The following is a 27,760-nucleotide window of genomic DNA, read 5'->3' as shown; positions in this document are numbered from 1 at the left end:
AATCAAGAACTGAAAAATACACATATGGTTTACCATGTGAGATACTCAGAAGCTAAATGGCTAGTTAAAAAGGAAACACCTACATATGGTTTACCATGTGAGATACTCAGAAGCTAAATGGCTAGTTAAAAAGGAAACACCTAATTGAACTCTAGAATACTTGGTATTTCAGTGTAGTAACAACCACATAAAGGAAGAGAGACGCCCAGAAAACCATGTAGTAAAAACGAAAAACCTGACCCTAAAAATTATATGAAATCAAGAGAGAAATCTCAAAGTCAGAAGACCAATTGAAAAGATTAAATAAAACCTACAATTTTGTCTTCCATAAGATCAAACATCAACATCCTCATACTAATACCATGTAACACATATCAATCATGTCCACAAATATGAATTACAACCTACGAACACTTAAATAAGATCAAACATCAACATCCTCATGCTAATACCATGTAACATATGTACATATCAATCATGTCAACAAATATGAATTACAACATACAAACAGTTCAAGTCTCTGGATATAAAATATGACATTATGTTATGATGTTCTCAAATCACCCCCTAATTCTGAACTCCCTACCAAGAACTGAAAATAAGACAAGTGGCTTCTCATGCTACAAACTCAGGATGTTGAATGGCCGGTTAAACTATAAACGTCTACTTGAACTCTAGTGCCCTTGGTATTTCAATGTCCTTAAGCATACCCACAACTTAATGTCGTTGAGAACCAGAGGCCTGTTGACTTCAGCACTGTTGTTACCAGCATACTAGGAAAAGAAGCACGGTATGTCCACTATAAGTTTTGACTTGTAGCCCACCAAGTCAAAGTATGAAACATACCCGTTTTGACTGTACACCTTCGCGATTACGTACATCTCAACTCCATAAATATCCGTAACCAGCTTAGAAGAAAAAATGAACATTTCAGTTTTCCAAGGACGAACCTTTTTTTGTCAGTGCAATACCCCTTGTACTTACATGGATTTTTGCGGTAACCACTTCTTTCAGCAATGTCTTCATTGATAGAAATATGAAGATTATGATTTTCAGAAGACATCCCATTGAACCTACCAAGATATCCCCTAGAACTCTCCAGAAGAGTTCATCACACTGGGAAGAAGTTTCCATCAATAAACAGACACGTTATGAGGTAGAATGACTACATCCACTGCCATAGAGAATTAGGAAGAGAGATAAGTCTCAACGTACCTTTCTTCCACCAGACTGTTAGGCATAGTAAGTGCTAGTCACACTACTATCACAAAATAAATCTGAAGGAAACGGGAGAGAAAGCAGCACCTTTGCATGCTCTATATTTATATACCTCCATGCAAGTTTGGGACTCATATTTTATATAGATATTCACATTAGAAGACAGCTACTTGATGGTAATTCCAGAAAAGTGGGGCTAAGGGAATTACGGACTCTGGGTGATCTGTCCTCCTTCCAGCAAGAGAATAGTAGGCCAAAAGTTGTGCTACCTGATCCTGTTTTTTTTCTTCTGCCACATCTTCAGCAAACACATCACTCGATTGCAAAGCAGGAGAAAACTCTATGTTCCAATAAGGTCGAGCCATCGCTAGAAGGTTAGCACCAGTAACAGTTGCATTATATCCTTGAACCCATATGTACTTCAGTGATTTCAGCTGAAGCACTGCAGCTGCCAACGCAGATTGACTAAAACAACAACCTCTAATTTCTAGCCTTTCCAGCTTTGGGCAGCCCTTGGAAAACTCGAGAATGCCTTGGTCAGTTTCACCAACAAAACCTAGAAGCATCCACCTGACATTAGTGCTGTACTCGCCAATATAACCAAGACCTGTATCTGTCAACCCTCCAGGCCTGACATAAAATGCAAACCTACTCAATTTTTGACATCCACGTAGCAAAGCCCTGACATTGTCCAGCGGTAAATCAGTGATGTGCTCTTCTTTATCTAACAAGACCAACCGGAAGTCCTTGAGATTTTTGCAACATTGACCAAAAGTCTCCAAGGTTGCGTTGCATATATCTGAAACATAGACGGCAATGTACTCAAGAAGGGGGCAGCCTTGAGCTACCAAGGAAAGCCCTTTGTGGGAAATCCAACCTTGTTCGTCCTCCAAAGATGGGTCATCTGCTCCTCGTTCCACTCTAAGTCTTTTCAGCTTTTTGCAAGTATTAGCAACAACTTCTAACCCTTTGTCTCCGATAACATTTCTAACCTGTTTATTAGCAAAACATTCCACTATTAAACTTCAAACACTTTGTCTGAATTTAAAATAGCAAGGTTAATGGAATAGTTGAAATATTGATGTCAAAGCATGCCATAATTGTTTTTGGAAAGAAACATACAATAACCACATCCTAAGAATGACAAATTCAGGCAGTAATATGCTATTGTTTCTGACTGGACAGCAGGAAGTGGAGCTTAAGTTAATCCATTTGCTCAAGATTTGAAGACTATTTCTGTGGGTACTGTTTTTCAATTAGTCACTGCAGCTATCAGGATTTTGCTTGGAGTTTATAGCATGTACATTCAATGTCTTTGGATGACAATTTTAATGACCTGTGTTGCCAAGATGTTTAACTAAATTCGCAGCATATGAATGGATCAATAAACATCCTAGATTTTCCAGTTATATGACAAGCATATTCAAAACTTTGGCTTGGACACTTTCAGCTCTGTTCTCAGGAGGCTGTTTTGTAGCCAATCTGCTTGTGTCTGCTTAAGTACAATCTTAGCTGGAACCTACAGCATGTACTTGAAGTCATTGAAATTTGTTTCCATGGATCTTCATCTTCATACCAAGAGTTTGAAGCTGCAATACAAATCAATAGTTAAGAAACTTTCCCAGGGCAACCTCTACTTGAAGCATACCAGGTCAAATTGATTGAACTCCTTTGTTTTCATCTGCCGATCTTCTTATTTTCTTATGCAGTGGACACTTACACAATATCTTGGCATTTTCCCTTTCTTATGCATTTTGATCAACTGACATTGCCGGCAACAAAAGAAAGGGAAAATGTAAACATATTCTGTAAGGAAAATGTGAACTGGGATTGCTCCTTCAGATATGATAAAGGGAAAATACCCACATATTCTTAAGTGTATCTTCATAAATATGGATTGGGATTGCTCCCGTTGAATATTCTTTATGATGGGACATATCAAATATAGAATTAGTGTCTTCGTTTGATGCCAATTCTGTAGATTGTATATAAACATTTCTCATCGTTCATAAAGTTAGAAGATAGTAAACTGTGAAAAAAGGCACCGTGGTTCTTTCTAATTTTTAAGCATTTGTTAGTTATTTTAGTCAATGTTGTGAATATCAGATAAAATTGGCAAGGGTTCGGAAAACAAAAAAATCGTAAAAATAAGAAAATATTGCTAAAAATTAGCCAATATTTACAAAATTAAAATACCATCAAAATATCTTTAAAAATCGGCAAACATTAACTACCCAAAAAAAATTATAATTTCAAAATATCTTTAAAAATCATCCAACATCAACTAGGCCAAAAAAATCATGATTTCAAAATAAAATCCAGATGTTATCGATAGGTTCACAACACCGATTTAAGTTGATTTCGTCAGAGGAGCTACTTTATACTCATACTATATTTTTCTGAAATCAAGAATTAAGCAGCTAAGGCAACTGTTAATTGTGGCGTACCCTTCCATGCCCTATACACTGGACAGAGGGTACCCACTTAACCAAATCTCAAAATCTTCCCATCAAGTAGTCAGATTTATTGGCCGTTAACCGGCCTGGCTTCCAACGATACCGCCTCAGATTTCATATGGAACTAGAATGAGGAATTACATTGCATACCCAGAAATTTTAACCAATATCCAACAGAATTTATTAACATACACAATGAATTGAGGTTTTCATCAAAACAACCATCCCGTCAAAATAATTCACGGGAGTTATAGAATTCAAGGAATTAAATGGCAGGATTACAAAACAGAAATAAACCACACATAGACAGAAACAACTACTTATCTTTTTCTCACACAGACGTCTACCAGTTGTAAAGGAGCAATTCATCTCCCAGCTGTACGCGTCTGCTGTGTAGATGTCACTCCCAAGCAAGGATATGAGGCCACATGGCGAAGGAAAGCTACTAGATTCTATTTTTCTCTCAACCCAGACCACAATGCTTAGTACTAGGGCAATTCTCTCACCACAGGGTATTCCAGGCATCTCACCAACTTTCAATCAACCATGAACTTCTTCCTCTCACCAAATCCCAAAACCAGCTCAGGCATTTCCCTTGTTTGCTACACAGTCCCTTGGGATATCCATCCCAGCAAGTGCTTTAGTACAGGCATGAAGAGTCCTGCTGATTGCTCTTTGGAAAATATTTCAGGTCAACTTTAAAATTAAATTTATTACTATTATTAGTTAATGTAATGTTATTGTAATAGTTTAATTAATATTTTTGTTTTTAGTTGGAATTGGATGATATAATGTTTGGTTAAATGGTTAATTTTAGCCATTTTAAAAAAAAATTAAACATTTTATTTTTAAAAAAATTAAAATTTTAAAAAATCCCCATCGACCGAATTAACTAAAAAAACGAAAAAAACATAAATATCATCTAACAATTTGACAACCGCAATCGATTTAATGAGATATAAAATATCCTTTCCAACTAATAAAATCAGTTAACACTTTCAAATATTTTCATATGCAGAAATTTTCAATTTATTTAATACATTTTTACCACATATCATTAATTTGGTTAAAATAATATATTTATCTTAAAACCAAATATAACATTGCTTTATCTATCTTTTCAACATATCATTAATTTATTTAATAGCATTGCTTTAATGTAATAGATTATTCAATATAAATTTGAGTATGTGTTAAAAACCATTTATACTCCCACACTTTTCGCATGACATCAGAATAGGATTGGAAGTCCCTGGAGAATTGATTCAAAGAAATGAAAGGCTGTGTGTCACATGTGTTGCAGAATAGATTCGGCTTAATTTTAGAAGTGATTAAAAAAGAATAGATTATGAGTTGTTTTTAATGTGATTTTTTGGATTTTTGGTAGAAAAATTTGAGGTAAAATTTTAATTTGTGTTATTTAAATTGGTTTTTGATTGTATATATGGATTCAGCACTTTCAAAAATCACTAAAGCATTTGGATTGTGTCGAAATTACCATCAAACTTACGATTTTAATAAATCCTACCAGATTTTAGAAAAAATAGACTAAAAAAATCAACCAGAAAAACTTCGAAAAAAAAATTACACTAAAAACAACTGGATATAGATTAATGTAGGTGAGGGTATTTCTTTGGGTTGGTTTGTTGAGTGGATTGCTTATAGGATGTGTTTTTTATTTTGAGTTTAATATGAAAGACATATCCTATTTTATGCTGTTATGTTATGCATAGGTATCAAGCCACTTGAAGGAGCAAGGCCTGCGTGAAGGTAGTCGCTCTGCAGCATAAAGGCCAGGAGACGGGAATAGTGCCGTTCTGCAGGGGTCTTGATGTGATACAGCAGGCCCAGTCTCGAACGGGCAAGGCAACGACTTTTTGTTCCGGAATTCTGGAGCAACTCGACTATGGCTTCTTGGACTACCCGTCTTTGGTTCTCGTCCCTACCTACAGCAAATCGAGAAGGTCATGCACGCTCTCCGGGATTAGTTCATGTTGTTGTTGGAACCCGAAGCTGCCGTGAAATCCACTAAGAGGGCTTCCATTGTCGGGGTCGCTCTCGATCTCTTCTACAGGAAGATTGCCCTCGTGCCCAAGATCGACATTTGCCACTTTGTTCAGGGCTGTGCCGGCCAGAATTGCGATTGTGCACAAAGATTCAATGATCGGATCCACGACAGACCGCAGGCGGACTTGTCTGTTTCTAATTGCCAAGAGGAAGAAGAGATTGCAGAAAATAACCCCATTGACAGAGCCCTAATTGATCGAATAGCGAAATTCAATATTCATGGGAACATTGCCTCTGCAATTGGCAGCCCTGCGAGGCATCATCGTCATAGCTTTTCCTCATCAGATGGGCAGATGGAAGATTGCAGTTTCAAGGTTGCCAGAATTCCCCTCTCATGGGGACTTCTACAGCCGACGCTGAAGATCTTGGGTCACTACCTTCTGGCTCCTCTTGATCCACAGGAAGTCTAGGATGCCGCTTCGTCAGCCGCACGGGCACTCTTCGCCAGAGTCTCGCGTGATCTGGTTCCTGAAAGAAATCTACAGGAGTCTCATAAGGCTGGACATATCTGCCCTGGCGACTGCGATGACAACTGTCGTTGCCGATGCTGCAAGCAATTCCGATCCACCGACCAAGCACAAGAAACCGGAGGTCTTCCTGGATGAGTGTTCTCTGTGCTTGAATATGCCAGGGTGAAAATTGGAAAAATGAGATGAAGCATGGGATTGGTTGCTAGTTGTAAAAAGAAAACTCGTGGCTCGTACTGGAGCGTTGGTGGCTTATTGCTCACTCATTCAGGCCTCATCGAAGATTAGTACAACGATGCCAGTTTATTGTGGTGTTACTGTGAAGATGCTCATAGAGACCCTATGTAATATATGGCATATAATGATAGCATTGCCTACAAGTTGAAAAGTTGTTCACTAGTGAATACCGATTAGTTCTTGAGCGTGGAAGTTGGGAAAAAGTGACTTTGCGTGTTGCTTTAGGGACTGTGTATCATGACATTAAGAAGGATATGGGTAGTCTGGTGTGTGTTTTGATGAAAGCCGCTGCCATCTCTTGCATGTAGTATTGACTTGCAAGTATTTCCTGGTATGTGGATGAGGATAGTCCCAGGGGTAGCACAGTATGGACTATATGGTGTTACTAGAGAGAAATCAAAATTGCAACAGTGGAGTAGTAGTGTTGTTCTAAATGTTGAGCTTCTGTGTGTCACATAAGGCTCAGAGCTAGACAAATATGGTGTCCATTTTCTCTCCTATATGTGTCAAAGGATTGGTAAATGAAGCATGATGCATGGATTCATTGCTGTGTGTGTCATGGTAAATGATAGTATCAAGAGATCCACTAGTTGTCACCAGCGGTATGAGAATAGCTTGGCGTGTCCAAGCTGATAGCTTGCTTGGTGTGTCCGAGTTGAAATGGTAGCTCATTTCAATAAAAGGCTTCGAGTCAGACGGGTTTCTATCAAGGTCTAGCAATTAAAACAAGGCTCAGTAAAGCGAACAATTTCAATGCAATTTGTCGTCAACGTTAGAGAGAAGAACCAGTTGGCCGTTTCTTGTGGAGTTGTCCAATTGCCAAGACGTGTTGGTTACAAGCGAAATTCAGCTTCCTCTTCCTGTACAGCCCCCTGGCTTGGAGAGGTCTCTTCTTGAACAATGGCCGGATGATCAAAGGATTACTAAAGAATTTTATGGCATACAATATGGCTGTCTGCTATTGCTCTTCTTTGGAATAGCAGGTGTAAAATAACTTTTCAAGGAGACAGTTCACAGCTACGGCTAGGAGATTGAGCGCATCCAAACGCGATCTAGCAGTTCATGTCAAAGCTAAAGTCAATATGCCACGGAAGGATGTAGACTCCTTTCCCCTTTGGGCCACAGGTTCATATGAGCCTTCTTAGCTTTCATAGGGAGAGGATCTTCAGGTAACTTGTATGTCTTTCGGCTGTGGCTCTAAGTGCACATCTGAAGTAACATAAGTTGCAATTAAAAACAAAAAATTAATTTTAATGGAGAAACTTTTTAACGGTCAAGGAGTTTTGAATAGAAGGAGTTTTGAATAGATGATGATTAAGTGTGCTGTTGTTAAGGTATTTTTAGATGTTAAGTTACTGGTTCAATTTTCTGTTCTATTCAAATGTTATTTTTCAGATATTATTTTCGAACATAACTATTATGTAACAAAACAAAAATAGAAAAATCTTTCAATTGAGTAAAAAAAAACCAACCCATGTCAACAGCAAAAAGTAACCCATTGAAACCAAGGTTAGTGAAATAATAAGGAAACGTCAAGCCCACATTCTCATTGTCTTTTCAGTTAGGCTGGAAGTTTCCTCTAAATATCGGCTGATATTGTAGCTTTAGTTCAATGATTATCTTTGCCTACCCAATTAGGCATATGGGCAATCTCAGTATAAAGCTATTAGAAATCGGTTATTAGCAATGGGAAGAGAGGTAATTGAAGAGGATATGCCGGTAACCCTGAAAAGTTTCCATTCATCATTTGAAAACTTTATAGAAACGCTTAAAATCACTGGCACAAATTTTGAGGTTTGACAAGTCAAAAGGAAAGATGGAAGAACAATATGAAAACAAAAGTAGCACTTTTGAAAACGTTTTGCAGCGAAGTACAAACGTAAACAAAGGCAGGAACGGGCAAGTAACAATGAAAGAGTCTTTACAATTTTAGATTTAGGTAAAGGTAAGAACTTGAAGTGCTACTATTGTGGCAAAATAGGACATATGTGGTTGAGAAATCAATGAAGGAGGTATTAGGGTTTGATTCCTCGTTTTTATAATTATTTGTAATGTAGGTTGGTTTTTTTTATTTTTTTATTATGTTGTTTTTTATTATGTAATTATCAAATTAAATGTATATAAAGATTATATGAACAAAAGATACAAGATGTAGTTCACATAAAAGAATTTTTCAAATAGTAATGTTATACCATTTTATATCATTTCTCTCATTTTTCTTGTGTAAACTTTTTACAATAGCTGTAGGGAAAATTTGAGGGGCGAAATTTAGCTAATTAGTTATTTTTTTGGACATTTTCTAAAAAAAAATATTCACTCATTTGGTTAAAAATTAGCCTATTTTTTACCTATATATATGATTAAATGGATGATATTCACCAAAAAATTTCTAATTTTGATAATAAATTATATATTTTTTTATTGAATATTCAGCTACATTATATTTGTATGACTTTTCAAACCAAAATAGTCTCCTATTACTATACATAAGCATAATATCTAAGTCCATAAAAAATACCCCCAACTGATATATGCAATTTACTAACAATGATCAAGTAAATCAGTGGCTGAGCATCTTGGCTGAGCATCTTGGACACAGGATAGTGTAGTTGTCAACCTCTGATGCGAAATGGGTGGTCAATGGCTCGGCAATATCTTGTAGAGAGAAATATCTGCTGCTAATCTCATAGTAAGATGAGAATGGGAAGATTATGTGCTCTTCAGTCTCAACCTTCTCAATGAATAAAATCTGAATGCCTATTCCTTTTGAGGGATGTGGTGCTCAATTTAGACTCTCAAATATGTCAACATACCCTCCAATATCTACGGAATCTAAGTTAGTGTAATCAATGATGCCAGTATACTCTGGAATGGCGATAACACCATTAGAAAGATGGACTTGTTTTTCGGCTTTGTAACAGCCCAGAGGACATTGAGAATATGCCTTTGGTGTAAGATATAGTTGTCTCTGTCCATCCTGTTCTTTTATTGAGCTGACAATCGGGATTCTTGTATACATGTGCTTTACATCAACACTACTTTTTCTTGTTATCTAGCGGAAAAAGAGTTAATTTCAGTCCAAACAATAGAAATATACAGAAATTTATCTCCCCTATTACTGCTCTACATGTAAATAGCAGATCTGTTCACAGAACTGACTTTAACATTTTCTATTCCAATATTATTTCTAAGGACAATGAGAGGACTATAATGTTAAAAAGAATTTCCACACTACAAAATACAGTCGATACTGCAAAATACAGGAATCACTAAAGTTCAGAGTTTGTATAAAAGCCGTAAGAAATTAAAATCAGTTTGGCAGAAGGGCCTCTACTGAGTCAAAGTACTCATACAAGTATACTGAAAGCATAGCTTTATTTATCAGTCTAGATCATCGAAAAATATGTTGCCACTCAAACGTTAAGTTCTCATTTTAATCACCTTGACGTAGTCAATGAGGAAATAAAATAAAGAGAAGGTATATAAATGGACATAAAGCACCCCTGCATATAAGGCATTTCCATACTATACCCTACCATACGACTAAAACATTCGCAACATTCCGATGCTGATTAGTTATTAACTTATTTCTAATGAAGGGCTGTGGAGGAAGATCTGTGTCTATGAGAATGTACAAATATTTGTTCTGTAAAGAGAAGTACAATTAACATTAATAAAGAGAAAAGGGCAAAAAAAACATAAAACAGTGGGTTAGGATCTTGCCTCGAGAATTTCAAGATTAGGACAGAGCCCTGCCAACTGACAGTGATTTTCTGTGCTCAAGAATGTGTACTGCAGATCCAATTTCTTAAGGGCTGAAGCTCTTGGGAATATAGCAGGCATCTCAGCCTCAATCATGAAGTTTAGTCCTAGCAATGATGTCAACTTTGGAGGAAATGTAATCATACTGGTCTCTGTCGCATGCTCTTCACTGTTGTCAAATGTCCCACCACCAAACTCCTCCAATGCAGTAGCCTTACTCAGAACGCCTCTCATCTCAACTATATCACATTCTCCAACCTTCAAGGATGTTAATGAAGGGCAGTTTGTTACTATTAGCTCAAGATCACTGGTATTGATCGTTTCTAATGTTGTCATGTAGAAGTTCAACACTTCCAAAGAAGAATTGTTAAGAGCAAGCTCATGTAGCCAGTCCCCGCTTTCCTCTTCAATTTGACTCTCGTCCAGCATTAAGGTCTTAAGAGACCTACAAATAAAATACAGTATTGAGTAAAATTTCATTTAAAAACTTTGATAAGAAAGAACATGAAAATACTCTAGAAATTCTCAAAGCAAGTAGTCAAATGAAATTTAAAGGCAAATGACTTTAAATGGCTCCTTCTGGATCGTTGTTTAGTCTAGTGAAAGTAACACTAGTGGTTCACAGGCTGTAAATATTTAATACACACGACAGTTTCAAAGCTATTTGCAAATTTGAAAAGGTATACTATTTATGATCGTGTGCATAGTTGATCAATTCCTTGTCTTAGAGATACCCTTCTAGGCTTTCCATTTTGCATATTCCAGTCCGCCACTTTGAGTTGTATTTTATGTTCAGATCCAGTACTATATTCTGGGCCCTGCCATTAAAAGAGAAAGTGGTTGGTACAAATTTGCATGCATGTCCCTTAATAGCACTCATTTCCCTTATTGATGAAGCTGAGGGGAAGATTAGGTCTCCGCACTTGTCCTTGGCAGCTGCCTCTGGCATTTCTTGACATCAGCTCTTCTCAATCAGCTTCAGCATTGAGTGCCTTCTCCTTATAGTACTCCAGCGTCTTTGCATCATGTTGTGTACCCACAATTTATTTCTTATGCCTTATTAGCTAGATGTTTAACTGGTAGTTATGTGCTTAGATTTTCTGATTTTGGCATCAGTCAGGAGTTTCTTTTGCACTCCACTGTAATTTATGCTTTGGAGATTGGATGTACTTTCTAGTTCCATTAATGTATTTTTGTGATCATTTGTCATACATTAACAAAATTATATTGTTTTAAAATTATCTTATTTTAAGATATCAGTGAATGCCTAAGTTAATATTAACAATCATACTAGTGGAACTCAAGTTTTAAGTTTTAACTATTCATTAGTTGCAACAAGAAGCTAGAGCAATGGTTAAGCTAGTTTTGGCTAAGACTCCATAATGGGAACTTTGTTAAATTTATAACTGTGAAGCAGGCAGATAAACTCACAAGTTTTACAAGTAATAATTTTTTTACGAAATAAAACAAGTAAACAGTCAGCATATTGTGGATCAGTTGATGTTTTTGGGTCAATGTTTTTCAGTAAAAATTGTCAGTTTGATGGACAATTATGAGCTGATATCTCTTCATATATTAATAGCTTTAAATTCACCAGTATAGATTTATTTTAAAATTCACCAGTATAGATTTATTTTAATTCTGGATCTACGTAGCAAATCAAATCTTATATGCAAATCTCTATTCAAGTGTAAGAGATTTGATTCCTCTAAATGCTTGGTAGATTTAGAGTTAAAATGGATCTAGCATATAAGATTTGATTCCTCTGGGTGCTAGGTAGATCCAGAGTTAAATTAGATCTATGGTGGTTCTTAATTATATTATTTATATTTATATAAATTTCACATCTTTATATATAGAAATATTTACTACATTTTCCTTCAACATGTTTTATAAATTTTTTAAATTTAATTTTTTAACTTGATATGTATAAGGATTGATGATAGAGGTAGATATATAACTTGGAAAAAAAAATATTATAAATATTGAATTTTTATATGCTCATTAATTAAATTTAAATAGTTCTGAAATATAATAATGTAAACTATTATTTTAATTTATATGGTCAAATGAATCTTACTTTATAGCTATTATTTATAATATAATTTATTTATATTATATTTTTTTAATTATAAGTTTATTAATTAAATTTATTAAATTTTTATAAGTTTTTTAGTTATATATCCTGAAATATCATGGTTATTAATAGGAATTATTATTATTTAAATTTATTTTATCGTAATATGCATAATCTACTCTTTTCCTAAAAAATACTTTATATAAAGTTTATTAATAAAAAAATTATAATTCCCCGATCAAGTGAGCTCTTCTAACTTTTAGTTTTCATTTACATGTTTGATGATGTAGATTTTTCTGATTAATAAAAGGGTCCACTAGGCAGCTTAAAAAAAATACAACATAACAAATTGTATTTGAATAATTTTATTACTTTGTTGTAGTTTAATTTTTATTATTTTTTAATTGAGCTGAAATTATTATTATTATTATTATTATTAAATGTAATGTAATCTAATGTCCTGTAAACAAAAATAAAAATAGAAATAAAATAAAAATTAAACTAAATTAAATTAAAAAGATTAATGCAATGTAAACATTTTAACTTGGTCAAAATAAAATTAAAAAAAAAAAGAGTAAAAATAACAAAATAAAAATAAAAATAGCCCATGGTATTCATGTGAAATATAGCTTATTTAAAGGGGAAATTAAACCAATCTATATCTATCTTAACTCCAGATCTACCAAGTAAAAGCAAATCCAAAATTAAGATAGATCTACACTCGTTTTACTAACACTACAACATCTCTCCTCTATGAAACTTACATTTAAATGTTTACACTTATTTATAACCACTATCTCTCCTAAATTAAATTTACATTTAAATATTTACACTCATATATATTAACTAATTGAATACCTCCCATCCCAATAATTAAAAAACTGTTTTCTATCCGTTCATTACTTTGAAGTCATACTTGACATATCCGTTCATTACTTTGAAGTCATACTTGACATCAAGCTGGCCCGGTAAACTTTTTCATTTCTTAAATGGGACTCGAGACTTGTCTGAAACACATACAGGAGGACTGAAGATACTGATAATTCAAATCATTGTATTTTTGCAAGTGCTTGGTAAGTCTGGACTCTTATCGGCTAATTTGTCAGACCATGTCAAAGATATCTCAGACATATAAATTATGTTTCGTGACTTTCAGGTTGAGGTATAACAATATGAATATCCATTTTGTCCATTAATTATTAATTTCTAGATCTTATTGATCCAACTCATTTACCCCTCTAGATGGATTAAATCTTTCAATATTCATTTTTAAAGCCAGGCCAATATTAGAAGAATTCTACCTCTTTTGTACCTCTTGCAAAATAGAACAAACTTGTAATTTAACATACTTAAAATTCTACTAAATTCATAAATTTTGAGTTGACAGAGCTTAGGGCTCAAACATAAACTCTGTGCATATTAATCATCCATATTCTTACAGAGCTTTGGCATGTACACACAAGCCACTGGGGCCATGATGAAACCCATTTGAATTTTGTACCATGCAGAATAGTAAAGAACATAAAAGAATACAAATTCCATGTGTAGATACTGTTTGACCAGTTCTCTTTTGGACCAAAAACCCTCAGGAAAGGGACTATCATTTCTCACGCCATTATGGACAGGAGCATGACATCTGGCAGCTGCCAAATGCACTGGGAATGACTGAAATTTCTTGGAATACTTGTCCAGGGAAGTGTCATAGCGTATAGCAACGGTTGGGCCTGGTTAGCATGTCTGATGCCTAAACACAGCACGGGGTAAACATAAAACTAGAGACCTGCAAATGGATGAGCCTATCATTTGGGGGCAGGTCCATTTGCCAATTTCATTTTTCAGATGTAAATTATCTCATGTGCTCCAATATATGCAACTACACCGAACTTGGGAAGCACTAAACGTGGGACTAACAAATAAAGATGCTAAAGACCCATAATTACCATTAAAACACACACATAGAATCTAACAGAAACTCCCCATTTTTTAAGCTGGAGTGGGGTCAATCTCCTGGGACATGTCATTCTGGGGATTCTTAGGTATAGCCATACAGAATGCACTGTGAATTGAACCTTGTTCTGTTGTGATAAATTTCCACAGATCTAAGGCTGGACCACATCCCAACCAACAAATCAAAATGGCAAGCCTTAAGGAGAAAATGGGAGTGGGCTTGGGTCCTATAATGTGCACATGGTCATGGCCTCCTAGTGCCATAGATTCAAACCCATAAAATATAATCTCACACACAAAAAGCTATCTTCCTGCCAATATAAGAGGAAAGAATTATGTGCCCCACTGGAGCTTGCATCTTGCCACTCCAGAGGACTTGAGTGGACTACCATCCTAAGGAGGAGAGGATGAGTATTGAAACTGGGTCTTGCTGCTACAGTAAGCACTCCATTACTTACTGCAGGGGGTTTTACATATTACAATTGCAGTCATACTAAGAGAAGGCAAGATGACAAAGATTAAATTTTCTAGATCTAAATACCCAATCTAGATGCCTACAGGCTACGATTAAGGGAAGCTGTTGAATAGTAGCAGGACAACAATTGCACCCTATTGCGCTAGTAGCAGGTCAGCTGCTGCATTGATCCCGACCTACTTTTCAACTATTTTCATAAACCAAGAGAAAACATTAATTTATACAGAGATCTCAGCACTGGTCTGTCCTTGGCCATAACAGGACTTGTTCTTTAATAGATACTATATTTTCCATTATCTAAATTTAACACTGATTCTTTTCCTAATATTGACAACCCATTTCTTAGGCTGGAGTATTGAAACTGGGTTTTAGTGCTGCAGTAAAATCGCTATTACTTTCTGACGGGGATTTTACATATTATAATTACACTGATACCTTGAGAACTTAGAAGGCGAGATACAGGGATTAAGTTTTTTAGATCTAAATACCGGATCTAGATGCCTACACTTAAAGTAAGGTGCCAAATAGCTTAGCTTAGCTAGTAGTAGATCAACTGTTGCAGCACAAACTTATTGGGCTTCAGAAATATATAACCCTCAGCCAAAACCATGTAACCAACAAATAGCTTACCATAGCTTTGCAAGTCAACTGTTGCACAAACTTATTGAGCTTCAGACAGATATACTCTCTGACAAACATTGGGCCCACAGAGCCCAACTCATAGGCTTTTGCTATTCATCTCACTAGAGTATTAAAACTGGGTTTTAGTGCTGCAGTAACCACTCCATTGCTTACAGTGGGGATTTTACATATTACAATTACACTGATACTGTGAGAACTTAGATGGCAAGATGACAGGGATTAGGTTTGCCAATTTAAATACCCAATTTAGATGCCTACAACTAAAGCAAGCTTCCGAATGGCTTATAGCTAGTAGAAGGTCAACTGTGGCAACACAAACTTATTAGGCTTCAGACATATACACTCCGCTTCAGCCAACCCCATGTAGCCAACGAATAACTTAGCTTTGCTTTGCCGGTCAACCATTGCACCGACTTAGAGGGCTTCAGAGTCATCTACTCCTCTTCAGCCGTGTAATCAACGAATAGCTTAGTTTTCTAAATCTAACTACCCAATTTAGCTAACTAAATTTAAAGCGAGCGGCTAAATTGCTTATAGATAGCAACAGGAACAATCTTATTGGGCTTCACAGACATGCACTCCTCTTCGGGCAAACCAATGTAACCAACGAATAGCTTAGCTTAGCTTTGCAGGTCAACTGTTGCAGCACAAACTTTTTGACCTTGAGAGACATATACTCCTCTTCAATCAAACCCATGTAAACAACGAATAGCTTAGTTCTCTAGATCTGAACACTCAATTAAGATGCGATTAAAGCAAGCTACTAAATAACTTATGGCTAGTAAACAGGTCAACGGTTGCAACACAAACTTATTGGGCTTCAGATATACATACTCCTCTTTCGCTAGACTGATCTAAAGAACGAATACCTTGGCTTAAAGCTTTGCAGGTCAACTGTTGCAGCACAAACTTATTCAGCTTCAGAGATATATAATGCTCTTCAACCAAATCCATATAATCAGCGCATAGCTTAGTTTTCTAAACCTAAATACCCAATTTAGATGCATACAATTAAAGCAAGCTGCTGAAAAACTTATAACTAGTAGCAGGTCAACTGTTGCAGCACAAACTTATTGGGCTTCAGATATATGTACTCTTCCCCCAAACCCTTGTAACCAATGAATAGCGTAGCTTAGCATTGCAGTCAACTGTTGCAGCACAAACTTATTGGGCTTCAGATATATATATTCTCTAGCTTAACCAACTAAACATTTGGCCAGTAGAGCCCAACGAACGGGCTTCTGCTGTTCACCCCACCAAGGGAAAGTGTCCAGATCACTTATAGGCAAAAATACTGAGCAGGTCAACTGCAATAATTGAAAATTCCTGACACAGAATTGCATTCAAGCCTGAGCTTTGAAACGCAAAAATTCAGCACCCCCATACCTGCAACCGTGAGCCACTTCCTCAAGCCCCCTCGTAGATAACCCAGAGCACTTCTCGAGTTTGAGCTCCTGCAACATGTGACCGCGGCCCCTGACGAGAGTGGTGAGATCATCATCGGTAACAATCATTCTGCGGAGATGGAGAGCCTTGAGGCAGAGACAGGTGAACGAGATCTGGTCTATCCAGGGTTTGGCATAACCCCCCCAATCGTGAGGGAGCAGATTATACATGGCCGCCCTGGGTTTCCCCTTGACCGTAAGGGACTCCAGCCTGGTGAACCTGCGGGTAAGGTCGCTGGCGTGTATTGAGTAGCAGAAGGCCACGGTCACATGTTTCCTCGTGAAGGCATCCACGTCGTACCATTTCTTGCAGACCAGAGAGACCGAGCCACGGTCTCTCGGATCCTCCAGCTGGCCCATAACGCACTCCAGGGCCTCGTCCGATATGCATCCATAGCTCGTCCGCTTCATGGTCACAGCATTCAACACAGAGAGACAATATACTGAATGAATATATTCATATGCACTTCAAAGCTATATACACAGAGAGCCCATGGTCGAGGTCCTCGGCCTCTGATTTTGTTGCTTCCTTGGTGATCTTATCTCTATTTTGCGATATGCCCATCGCTCATTGATCACTCATGGCATCTTACAGTAAAAATCTATGCTTCCTGTAGGTCGGGAAAATCTGTCAGACGACAAAAGGGAAAGCAAACCGATCGTGGCCGCCGGGGAGTGGATCCGACGGGGAAGGCAGAATCTTGCGTCAGCGTCGCGTGACGGAGTTCGATTTCTGGACCTCGCTCCGACCGTGGGCTCGGGATTCGCTTGCGGGCATCCCGCCACGTAGAGAGATACGATTGGTTGAACGTATGGTGGACGTGGAGGCACAGTAGCCTGATATTGTTCCATTTTTGTCGTCATTTGTCTGCGTCAGCTTGGCAAAGGGAAGTTGCAACTTGTTTGAAAAGAGAGGCCTGGCACCTTTGGTGGTGGGTGATGTGAGATGAGGTGGGCCCGCCTTTGAACTATACTTTGGATGTTTGAGGCTAACTGGTTGCAAAGTTAAACACCTACAATTAGTAGGTGGGGATCATTGCATCTAGACAAGAAAGGTGCTTTTACAGTTACAAATTAATGATTTTTAAATATATGTATATTAATATTTAATATAAGTTAGTGTTATGGTGGGGGAGGTATTATATATATGGAAAAAATTTAATAAATAAGAATCATTATATTGAGATGAGTGAAATATTCTTATATAAGTTAACATATTCCTATATAGATATATGTATGTATGGGCTGTTATTGTTAATAAATGGGAATTAAAAAAAAACCAATATAAAATTATTTTAGATAAAATGAATATTTATTAATAAGTATAAATTATTGGATTGAAATAAGTGAAGTGTTATTAAGATAGGAGATGTAATTTTTTTTATATATAATATAGATAATTTTAATTATATATAGTTTTTTATTTTATTTTTAATATAGTGAATGTCATAATAAATTGTTTATCTGTTTTTAAATATTTAAAGTTAATTAAGAAATTTAAAGTATTTAAGTGGTGAGTTGGCAATAGTTACTACTATTTCATCATTTGGGGTTTGGTAGAAAGTTCAAAAGGAAAAAACACTTTATCTGACCAAATGTAATTTTATTTTTATTTTTCGTAGCCTAGCTAATATGAGCCCTTGAAGCATATACACTGATACTCAAGGACAATATATGAATGCACTTGTGCACCTACTTTATGTAACTTTTTTTTTGTTGGTAGAAAATTGTAATTTTTTCTATAAAAAATAAACATTAGATTTTAATAATAATCAATCTTGTTTTTGCAAATAAATTTAGGAAAAAAAAACAACAACAACAACATAAGATTTTAATAATAATTCATCTTGTTTTTATAAATAAATTTTGGAAACTCTTAACCAGTTTCACCTTTATTTTATATATATATATAAATAATTCCATGTCTTTAAAGGATAAAACACTAAAAAAACTTTACATGGGAATATTTTAAAAATTTTAATTAAATATTTAATTAATTCACATTAAAGATGAATCTATACAAGTAAAGGAGCAACATTGTTTGATATTATTTCTTTTAAGTAGGGTGAAAGTGATAAAGTTAATTAAAAATTTCTATAAACAACGGATTTTATTTTATTTTCTTTAATAAATATGGGTATTAGATTCTAATGATAACCAATTTTGTTTTTATAATTATTTTTTGAAAATTAAATAGGGTTTCATATATGTATTAATACATTTATGTAGGTTTTTTTTAATATATTAAACAAGTGTTGAGAGGGATCAAATCTCTCTAGGTGCAAACTTCTTTCTTGAATGCAAAATTTGAAGAAAGGTTTGCACCTCGAGAGATTTGATTTTGATAGGTCAGGGGTTAAGATGGATCTAAGTTGGTTTCAGTTCTTTTTTGAGTGCAAAATTTGAAGAAAGGTTTGCACCTCGAGAGATTTGATCTTGATAGGTCAGGGGTTAAGATGGATCTAAGTTGGTTTCAGTCATGTGCAGTGATACAAAATTTGTTGAACATCTAATTATTTTGATCATTTTAAATATGTTAAATACGTCTAAGATTAATTTGGTCAATTTAATTTTAAATTTGCTTAGTTACCTCAGTTTGTTGGGATGAGAGAGACTATTAGTAACTTGAATGATGAAAAATGATGAAATAAAAATGTTGAGTGCAAAGTGACAATGTAACAATAGATAGATAGATATATAGATATGGAGAGAGTGTGTGTATGTTTGGGGTGTGAGATGGAGAGATAAAGAAGGAAAGACAGTGGGAGATAGAGATATAGATGGAGGGGGAAAATATGTGCTTACACTAAAATCATTACACACTATTAATCTAATTACTTTGAAATTAATGCTCATCATACATCTAGTTGCATCAAATTAGAAATCATCATCTACACTAAAATCAATGCATTTAGTGCAAACAATCAAATAGGATTAGAAATCAACATCTACATTGAAATCAATGCATCAAGTGCAAGCAATTAAATAGGATTAGAAATCAATATCTACATTGAAACTAATGCATCCAGTGCAAAAAATCAAATAGGAATAGAAATCAACATCTATACTGAAATCAATGCATCTAGTGTAATGTAGTAAATAGGATTAGAAATCGACATCTACATTGAAATCAATGCATTTAGTGCAAGCGATCAAATAGGATTAGAAATCAATATCTACATTGAAACCAATGCATCCAGTGCAAGCAATCTAATAGGGGTAGAAATCAACATCTACATTGAAATCAATGCATCTAGTGTAAGGTATTAAATAGGATTAGAAATCGACATCTACACTGAAATCAATGTGTCTAGTGCAAGAAATCAAATAGAATTCGAAATCAACAACTACATTGAAATCAATACATCTATTTTAGTGAAAAACCAAAAATATTCATGACTTTCTAGATATAACTTCTATGTCTATATTTGTCTCTGTGTGTCTCTTTCTTCTTCCCTCTCTCTCCACCTTTCATTTTATGTCTCTCCCTCCCTCTCTCCTCTCTCTCCCCCTACCTCTCTCCCCTGACTCTCTCTCTCTGCCTCTCCCTCCCTTTCTCTATCTTTTTCTTCTTCCCTCTTTCTCCCTGCCATTTATATCTATACCTCCCTCCATCTCTCCTTATTTGTATCTCTATCTCAACCCCCTAAACACATCTCTCTCTCTCTCTCTCTCTCTCTCTCTCTCTCTCTCTCTCTTCATATCTATCTATCTTCCTCCCTCACTCTCTTTGTCTCTCTCTTCTTCCCTCTTGCCCCCTCCATCTATATCCCCATCTGCCTTTATCTCTCCTTCTTTATCTCTATATATCAGCCCGTAAACATACACTCTCTCTCTCCATATATATTGCTCTCTCTCTCTCTCTCTCTCTTCCACTTCTCTCCATATATATCTCCTCCTCCCTCCCTCTCTTTGCCTCTCTCTTCTTCCCTCTCTCCCCTCTCCATCTATATCTCCATCTCCCCTTGTCTCCCCTTCTCATCCCCAAAACATGCACACACACTCTCCATATATACCTATCTCTCTCTTCCTCCCTCTTCCTTTCCCTCTCCCTCTTCCTTTTCTGTCTCTCTCTCTCTCTTTGTCTCTCTCTCTCTCTCTTCCCTCTTGCTATCCTCTATCCCTCTCCATATCTCCCTTGTCACTCCCTCTCCCTCTCCACCTTTCTCTCTCGATGTCTTTCTTCCCCTTCCAATTCCATCTATCTCTCCTCCTCTCTCTTTCCTCTCTTTTTTCTCTCTCTCAAATCCTCTCTCTCACCTCCCTCTGTCTCTCCCCCCATCACACTCTCTCTTTCTCTCCACCCTCCAACTTTGTCATCATCTCCCTCCCTCTCTCCTTCTTGTTCTCCCCCTCTCTCCCCCCTCCATATCTATGTCTTCATATCTCTCTCTTCCCCTTCTTTCCATATCTATATCCTCTCATTTTATCTCTTCCATCATCTCCTCTCTCCCTCATTCCATCTTTATCTCTCCCTTGTCACTCCCTCTCTCTCTCCACCTCTATCTCTAAATGTCTTTATTCTTACCTCCTTCTCTTTCCCTCTCCAAATCCATCTCTCTTTCACTCCCTCTCTCTCTCCACCTCTATCTCTAAATGTCTTTATTCTTCCCTCCTTCTCTTTCCCTCTCCAAATCCATCTCTCTTTCACTCCCTTTGTCCTCCTCTCTCCCCCCTCCTCTCTCTCTTCCTTCATCTCTCTCCCTATCTCTCCCACCTCTATGTCTCTCTCCCCCACTCTATTCCCCCTCCATCTCACTCTCTCTCTTAAGAAAGTATCTAAAAAAAAAAAACATAATTGGTTGTAAAATATTAAACCTATATTTTTTATCAATCATGTCAAAGAAAATACAATAATAAAAAACTTAAAAGAATCATGCACTATCTTTCCTCTATCATTGTTAGTCACTTTGCTTTCTCTCTTCACTTGGATCCTTGGTTAAGATGCATCTATCATGGTTCTTTATAATATTATTTATATTATATAAATTTCACATATGTATATATAAAAACATTCTCATTTTTAATTTATTAAAACCTCGATTTAATCTTTACGGGAATATTTTTAGTAGTCGTGAGGATGGAGAGTTTAGAGATACCTCAAAAGTAATTATAACCTTTTTGATTTTAAATTTAATTAAAAAATGTTATAAAGTTAAATTAAAATAAAGTATTTGTAAAATAGTTTGAATTTGAAATAAGTTATGTTTTTTGGGCATGTGGTATTGATAAGCCATGGTATTGGCCCATGGTATTGGCCCATGGTATTGTAACAGAATAATTAAAAGCCTAGATCCATAACATAATAATCAAAAGCCTAGATGGCCCATGGTATTGTAATAGAATAATTAAAAGCCTAGATCCATAACAAAATAATCAAAAGCCTAGATAGCCTGTGGTATTGATAAACCATGGTATTAGCCTATGGTATTATGATTTTTTTCCCTCCTCCCCCTCTCTTCCTCCGTGGGTATTGGCCCATGATATTGTACAGAAACCTATTTATAAATTAATAATATCCATTAATTAAATTTATAGATGGTTATGAAATCGTTATTTTAATTTATATGGTAAAATGGATGTTAATTTAACATCTAACATCGCATCTCACATCTACCCTATACTGAGTATCTTCATCATGTCCAACTTCTCATCCCGATTGAGGGATAGCACAAGATTTGAACCCAAGACTTCCGATTAGGAGAGGCTTCATTTCCATGGCCATTACCAATTCAGCCACCCCAATTCAGTGAGATTTATGTTAATTTTATATTAATAAAAAAATAACTGAATTGTTTAATAATTCGAAGTGAAGTTGGATTTAAATAAGTGATAGAACCAACAACATGACTATATTATCATTTTTTTTAAATATGATGGAAATGGTAAAACTAAGTTCAAAATTCTATTAATGGTTAACTAAGTTTTATTAACTAAAATTTGTTTTAAGGAAATTTAGATTTGAAAATTTAACGATCATTAATCTTATCTCTACACCTACCTATTGGCAATAAGAGCAATTTTCTCATCTTCTTATTGTAACCTGGAAGGTCATGTTAAATCATTTTTCATTATACTTCATTTACATAAAATTTAAAACATTTGTGCTATTTACATTAATCTTATCTCTACACCTACCTATGGGCAATAAGAGCAAGTTTCTCATCCTCTTATTGTAACCTGTAAGGTCATGTTAAATCATTTTTCATTATATTTCATTTACATAAAATTTAAAACATTTGTGCTATTTACTTATACATAGTTCATCATCTTATGAATTTAGGAAATTAAAATTTGTTTTAAGGAAATTTAGGTTTGAAAATTTAATGATCATTAATCTTATCTCCACACCTACCGATTGGCAATAAGAGCAAGTTTCTCATGCTCTTATTGTAACCAATTTAAAACATTATACTTCATTAAATCATGGCATTATACTTCATTTGCATACAATTTAAAGCATGTGTGTTATTTACTTATGCATAGTTCCTCATCTTATGAATTTAGGAAATTAACAATGTTTATGATATTTGTATAATTTAGGAGATTAGCATTGCTCATTTATATTTATTTATCACCAAAGTTCATTATTAATGATTTGAGAGGTCTAAATTGGTTACTTATGAAGTTTTCACCACCATGGTTCCCTTACTATGTGGGACATTGACACCAACCAACTATAAATTTTAATTCTCATAATTAATCTACTAATTCGAGGAATTGTTTATGGTTGGAGAGATTCACAATAGCCACTTATAAAGTTTTGGTCATTATAACTCATGCATGTATGATTTAGGAGGTTTACACAAGCCCTTATGAATGTTCAATAACCATAGTTCATCTTCTTAAAATTTTGGAGGTTGACATACAAGTTTTTGGTCATTACAGTCCATTTGCTTATGGTTTAGGTTGTTCACAATAACCACTTAGAAATTTCATGTCATCATAGTCACATGCTTAAATTTAGAGTAAGGGTTAACATTGGCAATTTACAAGTTCTCAATGACCATAGTTCATTTACTTATGGTTTGGGATGTAGGTTAAAATTCACCGCATGAATTTTCAATTCTCATATTTCATTTACTTACAATTTGGTACAAGATTTTTATAATTTCCACTAGCAATTATTTGTTTATCATAGTTCGTCTACATATGATTTAGTTCATTGTAGGCATTTTTGAATGTTTAATCATTATAGTTTAGTTCACAATAGGCATTTTTGAATGTTTAATCATTGTAGTTTATCTGCTTACAATTTGGAACATTAGCTTAGGTCATTTATAGATTTTCAATCATTGTAGTTCATTTTCTTATAATTTAGGGAGTTTACGGTAACCAATTACAAATTTTATATCATCATAGTTCATATGATTACGATTTGGGAGGGAATGTTAACATATTTGTTATAAGTAAGAGGTAAATCATCTTTTCATATGCATAAAAATCATTTACATGCAATTTGAAAAATTAGTGAAGAAACCCTCAAATTGATTCTTAGATAATGTTCAAACGTCTTAAAGCTTAAGCAATACCATACTAAAAGCTCGAAAATGTTTAATAATGTCCCAACAAAATAGGAAAGCTAGATAGTTTCATTAACAAAATAGAAAAGCTAGATAGTTTCATAGTAATGGAAATAAATTGACAGTCAACCATTGTAACCTATGATATCATAATATTAAGAGAAAACCATATAGACTATAGCTTCAAAGAGAGAAGTAAACTAGAGACACTCTGGACAAATCTTCATCATTTGCAAGGGAAATACGTTATTGAGGATTGGCTCTAGTTTAGTTTCTTCAAGATCTCCCTCATCCCTTGGTTCTTCACAATCCTTTATTCTTTGCCCTAATCCCTCTATGGTGTTTAGAACATAGTAATATTTATCATTGAGTCGGTATAGTTCTTCTAGGATGGTGCTCAAGAGAGGGTTGTTTTGCTTTGAGACCAAGTCCAATGGCTTTTCTTCTTGAGAACTCATGTCTAAGACAATGGTTTTCAATTCCTTAATGAATCGCTAACTATTAGTGACAACTCTTCTAGCTCTAAGCATGTTTCTCCAAGATTTCCTAGTTTTGGATATTGGTGACCTTATGCTTACTAGAAAACCCCTATGTTATGTTGAATGCTTCAAACTAATGACCCTTCTACTATTCCTTTTAGGAGTATCATCCCTAAGAGAACTCTACTTGGGAGGCCTGCCTATGCCTCTATGTCTAGGCAAGTCTCCTTCCTCAACATTTCCTTGTTCTTTTGTTACATATTATGAAGATGAAAAACAATGGGGACATCGACATAGTCCATCTTATCCATCGTGGGGGTGATCATGAAAATGAGATTGGCTCTATAACATAAATCCATAATCTTCCATAACCTTTTATTTGCCCTAAATTATACACACTTCATCATTATCTTTCATTTGGAGGTTGACTTGATCTAGTGTACAACAATCTCCTCTTCTCTATTTCCTCCCTTGTCACATGAATGTCATACATGCTTGTTGTTGAGGGCAATCAAATGTGTATATTTCCTTGTCTAGGGAGATGTCTTCCCTCCCTAACATCCCACCCAAAGAAGGGGAAGGGGAAGTTAACATTAGCCTCTTAGAAATTTCCAATTATCATAGCTTATTTACTTACAATTTGGTAGGAGAGGTTCACGTTGGCCACTTACAATTTATTGGTTATCATAGCTTATCTGTTAATGATTCGATAGGGGAGGTTTGGATAGACCACTTATGAATGCCCTACTATCATGGTTCATCCACTTACAATTTGAGAGGTTCGCATCATCTGTGAGATTTAATTCATCAAACATCATCCACTTATAATTGGGGAAGCCATCATAATGCATCTATTTATGATATGGGATGTTTGTGCTACTAATTGTAAATCTCTCATCATCCCAATTCATCCACTTAATGTTTGGGTGGTTCATTTTTTTATTCATTGGAAAGTCTACATTAATAATATAGTCACAATTTCGAAGTCCATTCACTAGTTGCTTACAAATTTTCAATTATTTCAATTTATACGTTTACAATCTAGAAAATATGACATACTTTCCACTTACAAATTGTCATTCATTATCACACTTGCCACTTACAAATTGCTAATCATTATCATTCATTGAAAAATCAAGAAGTCTACACCTACCACTTAACAAAATACTAATCATTATGATTCATTCCATCCAACATTATTGATAATATTTATAATTTCACTTTTATTAATTTGAAAAACATAATCATAAAACTTTATCATAACTTGTATTTAATTTTTTTTAATAAAAAAAAAATTATTAAATTTTATTCTTTAATTAAACCATTTCTGATAACCAGAAAAATGCATTAAACTCTCACAATCAAATCTTAACTAGAGCATATTCATGTGTCAACATGTCCATGTCCCATCCATTGCTAAACTTCGTATTGAAGGGGAATCACAATAATTATGGTGAGTAAATGTTGGTATTCAATGAATACATTCAACCTTGCAAATGGCCAAAAGGCCTCTTCTAGAACTTCTGATGTTGATTTATTTAATTTTAAGGCATTATCTTGTGCCCTTTTTAATATAATTATTTGCCCACCCATGCCAAGTTGGAAATGGATTTTTTATTTATATAATAATAATAGGTTTTTATATTGACAATGTTCGTTTTTCCTCATATAAATTATAAACAAGAAAATATCTTTTAAGAAAAAAGTACCGTATATTAAACAGAAAATGGTGAAAATAAGTTTATAAACATGAAAATATCTTTAAGGAAAAAGTATTGTATATTAAACAGAAAATGGTGAAAAATAAGTTTATTTGAAATTATTATATATATGTTTAAAAAACTAAAATGAAGATTTAGTTTTTTAATAAAAATATATTTATTTATGTATTTTAAATATAACTACAAAATTTATGTTGAGTAAAAAATTGTAATTGAAATATAAAATTGAATTATATTGAAAATAACTTGTTTCTCAAAAATTGAAGTATATGGGTTTAGATTAATGATGGTCAAAAGGTTTAAATTCGTTATATAACAAGATATTCAGGTAATACATGATTAAATCATGTTTTCAGTTTGATCAATATATTGGTTAAGATTTTATAGAGGATTTATTTTTCTTTTCCCTAGTTTTGTTCAGGTTTCTTTTGAAATAGGTCTAGGCAGAGTACTTGTTGATTCTTCCAAGCTTGGAGTGTCTTGAACTAGTTATTCCTTTTATTCTAGAGTTTCAACTTGTTCTACCCAACTTACTGTTCCTCGAGGACCTTGCTTTCCTTGACTTTCTTACCCTGAATCATGTGGGACCGTATCTTTTGTCTTCGTGGTTTTGAGATATATGTTTTTGTTCTTTTTCTCGAGAAACTAGAGTTGATTAATTCAAAGGATTTGCAAGTGGAGAATTATCATGGAAAATGCCTTGGTGATTCTATATAGAGTCAATCCACCATGTAGATTTATTCCATTGTTTTCTTCTTTTTTGAAACCCGGGTATTGAGTTATGATATGGCATGTTTCAAAACTAGCCCTACAAAGCAAGGGGACTCTCTTATAATCTAATTTTCCAAGTTCAAGAAAATTCTTTGAAAATCAAATTAAAGTTTGTTAGAAACCTTAAACTAAAATCCATTTCCACACAAATTCTAGCATATGTTGTTATATTGCGCCTTTGAGTTTCACTAGAAACAAAATGGAACTTTACTAGAGCTGATCCAATGGCCCAAAGAGTGGGTAAACCCCAAGAGTGAAGCTAAAACTCAAAAACCTCTCCCAAACATGTTGTTGCTAGAACCTATGTTAAAGGATTGAAAGAGAGACCAAGTCTCCATGCATAGCCCTCCATTGTTCCAAAACCACAAACTCAAATCCCTATCATATGCAATGGCAAACTCAACAACAAAAGAACACTTTGCATCAGGGCAGATGAAAACTTCTTGTTTGATAACCAGAATCCAATATTTCGA

The 27,760-nt window shown here is 34.9% G+C and overlaps 1 protein-coding gene and 1 pseudogene across 1 annotated transcript; one reads left to right on the top strand and one right to left on the bottom strand.

The window, feature by feature from the left end:
• Positions 1 to 419: 419 nt before the first annotated feature.
• On the bottom strand, positions 420 to 17,394 carry LOC149219101 (coronatine-insensitive protein homolog 1b-like). Its single transcript, XM_089384262.1, has 3 exons — positions 16,735 to 17,394; positions 10,169 to 10,652; positions 420 to 2,210 (listed from the first exon to the last, which is right to left on the bottom strand). Exons 1-3 carry the CDS (start codon positions 17,202 to 17,204, stop codon positions 1,374 to 1,376), a joined length of 1,791 nt encoding a protein of 596 aa, XP_089240388.1. The 5' UTR covers positions 17,205 to 17,394; the 3' UTR covers positions 420 to 1,373.
• LOC149219102 (uncharacterized) lies at positions 4,187 to 7,618 on the top strand (annotated as a pseudogene).
• Positions 17,395 to 27,760: the final 10,366 nt, after the last annotated feature.

The sequence above is a fragment of the Pinus tabuliformis genome, chromosome Q, assembly GCF_031772625.1.
Source record: "Pinus tabuliformis cultivar Carrire ecotype Pingquan chromosome Q, CPIR1, whole genome shotgun sequence".
NCBI classification, from domain to species: Eukaryota; Viridiplantae; Streptophyta; class Pinopsida; order Pinales; family Pinaceae; genus Pinus; species Pinus tabuliformis.
This window is presented reverse-complemented; position numbering and strand designations above follow the sequence as displayed.

What these genes read in the sequence shown, in the direction of transcription:
- LOC149219101 (XM_089384262.1), bottom strand. Translation starts at nt 17,204, where the DNA reads ATGAAGCGGACGAGCTATGGATGCATATCGGACGAGGCCCTGGAGTGC. An exon ending in GAAGTGGCTCACGGTTGCAG is followed by an intron (nt 10,653 to 16,734) that starts GTATGGGGGTGC and finishes TTTTATTTGTAG; the next exon opens with GTCTCTTAAGACCTTAATGC. An exon ending in CTAATCTTGAAATTCTCGAG is followed by an intron (nt 2,211 to 10,168) that starts GCAAGATCCTAA and finishes GCTAATAAACAG; the next exon opens with GTTAGAAATGTTATCGGAGA.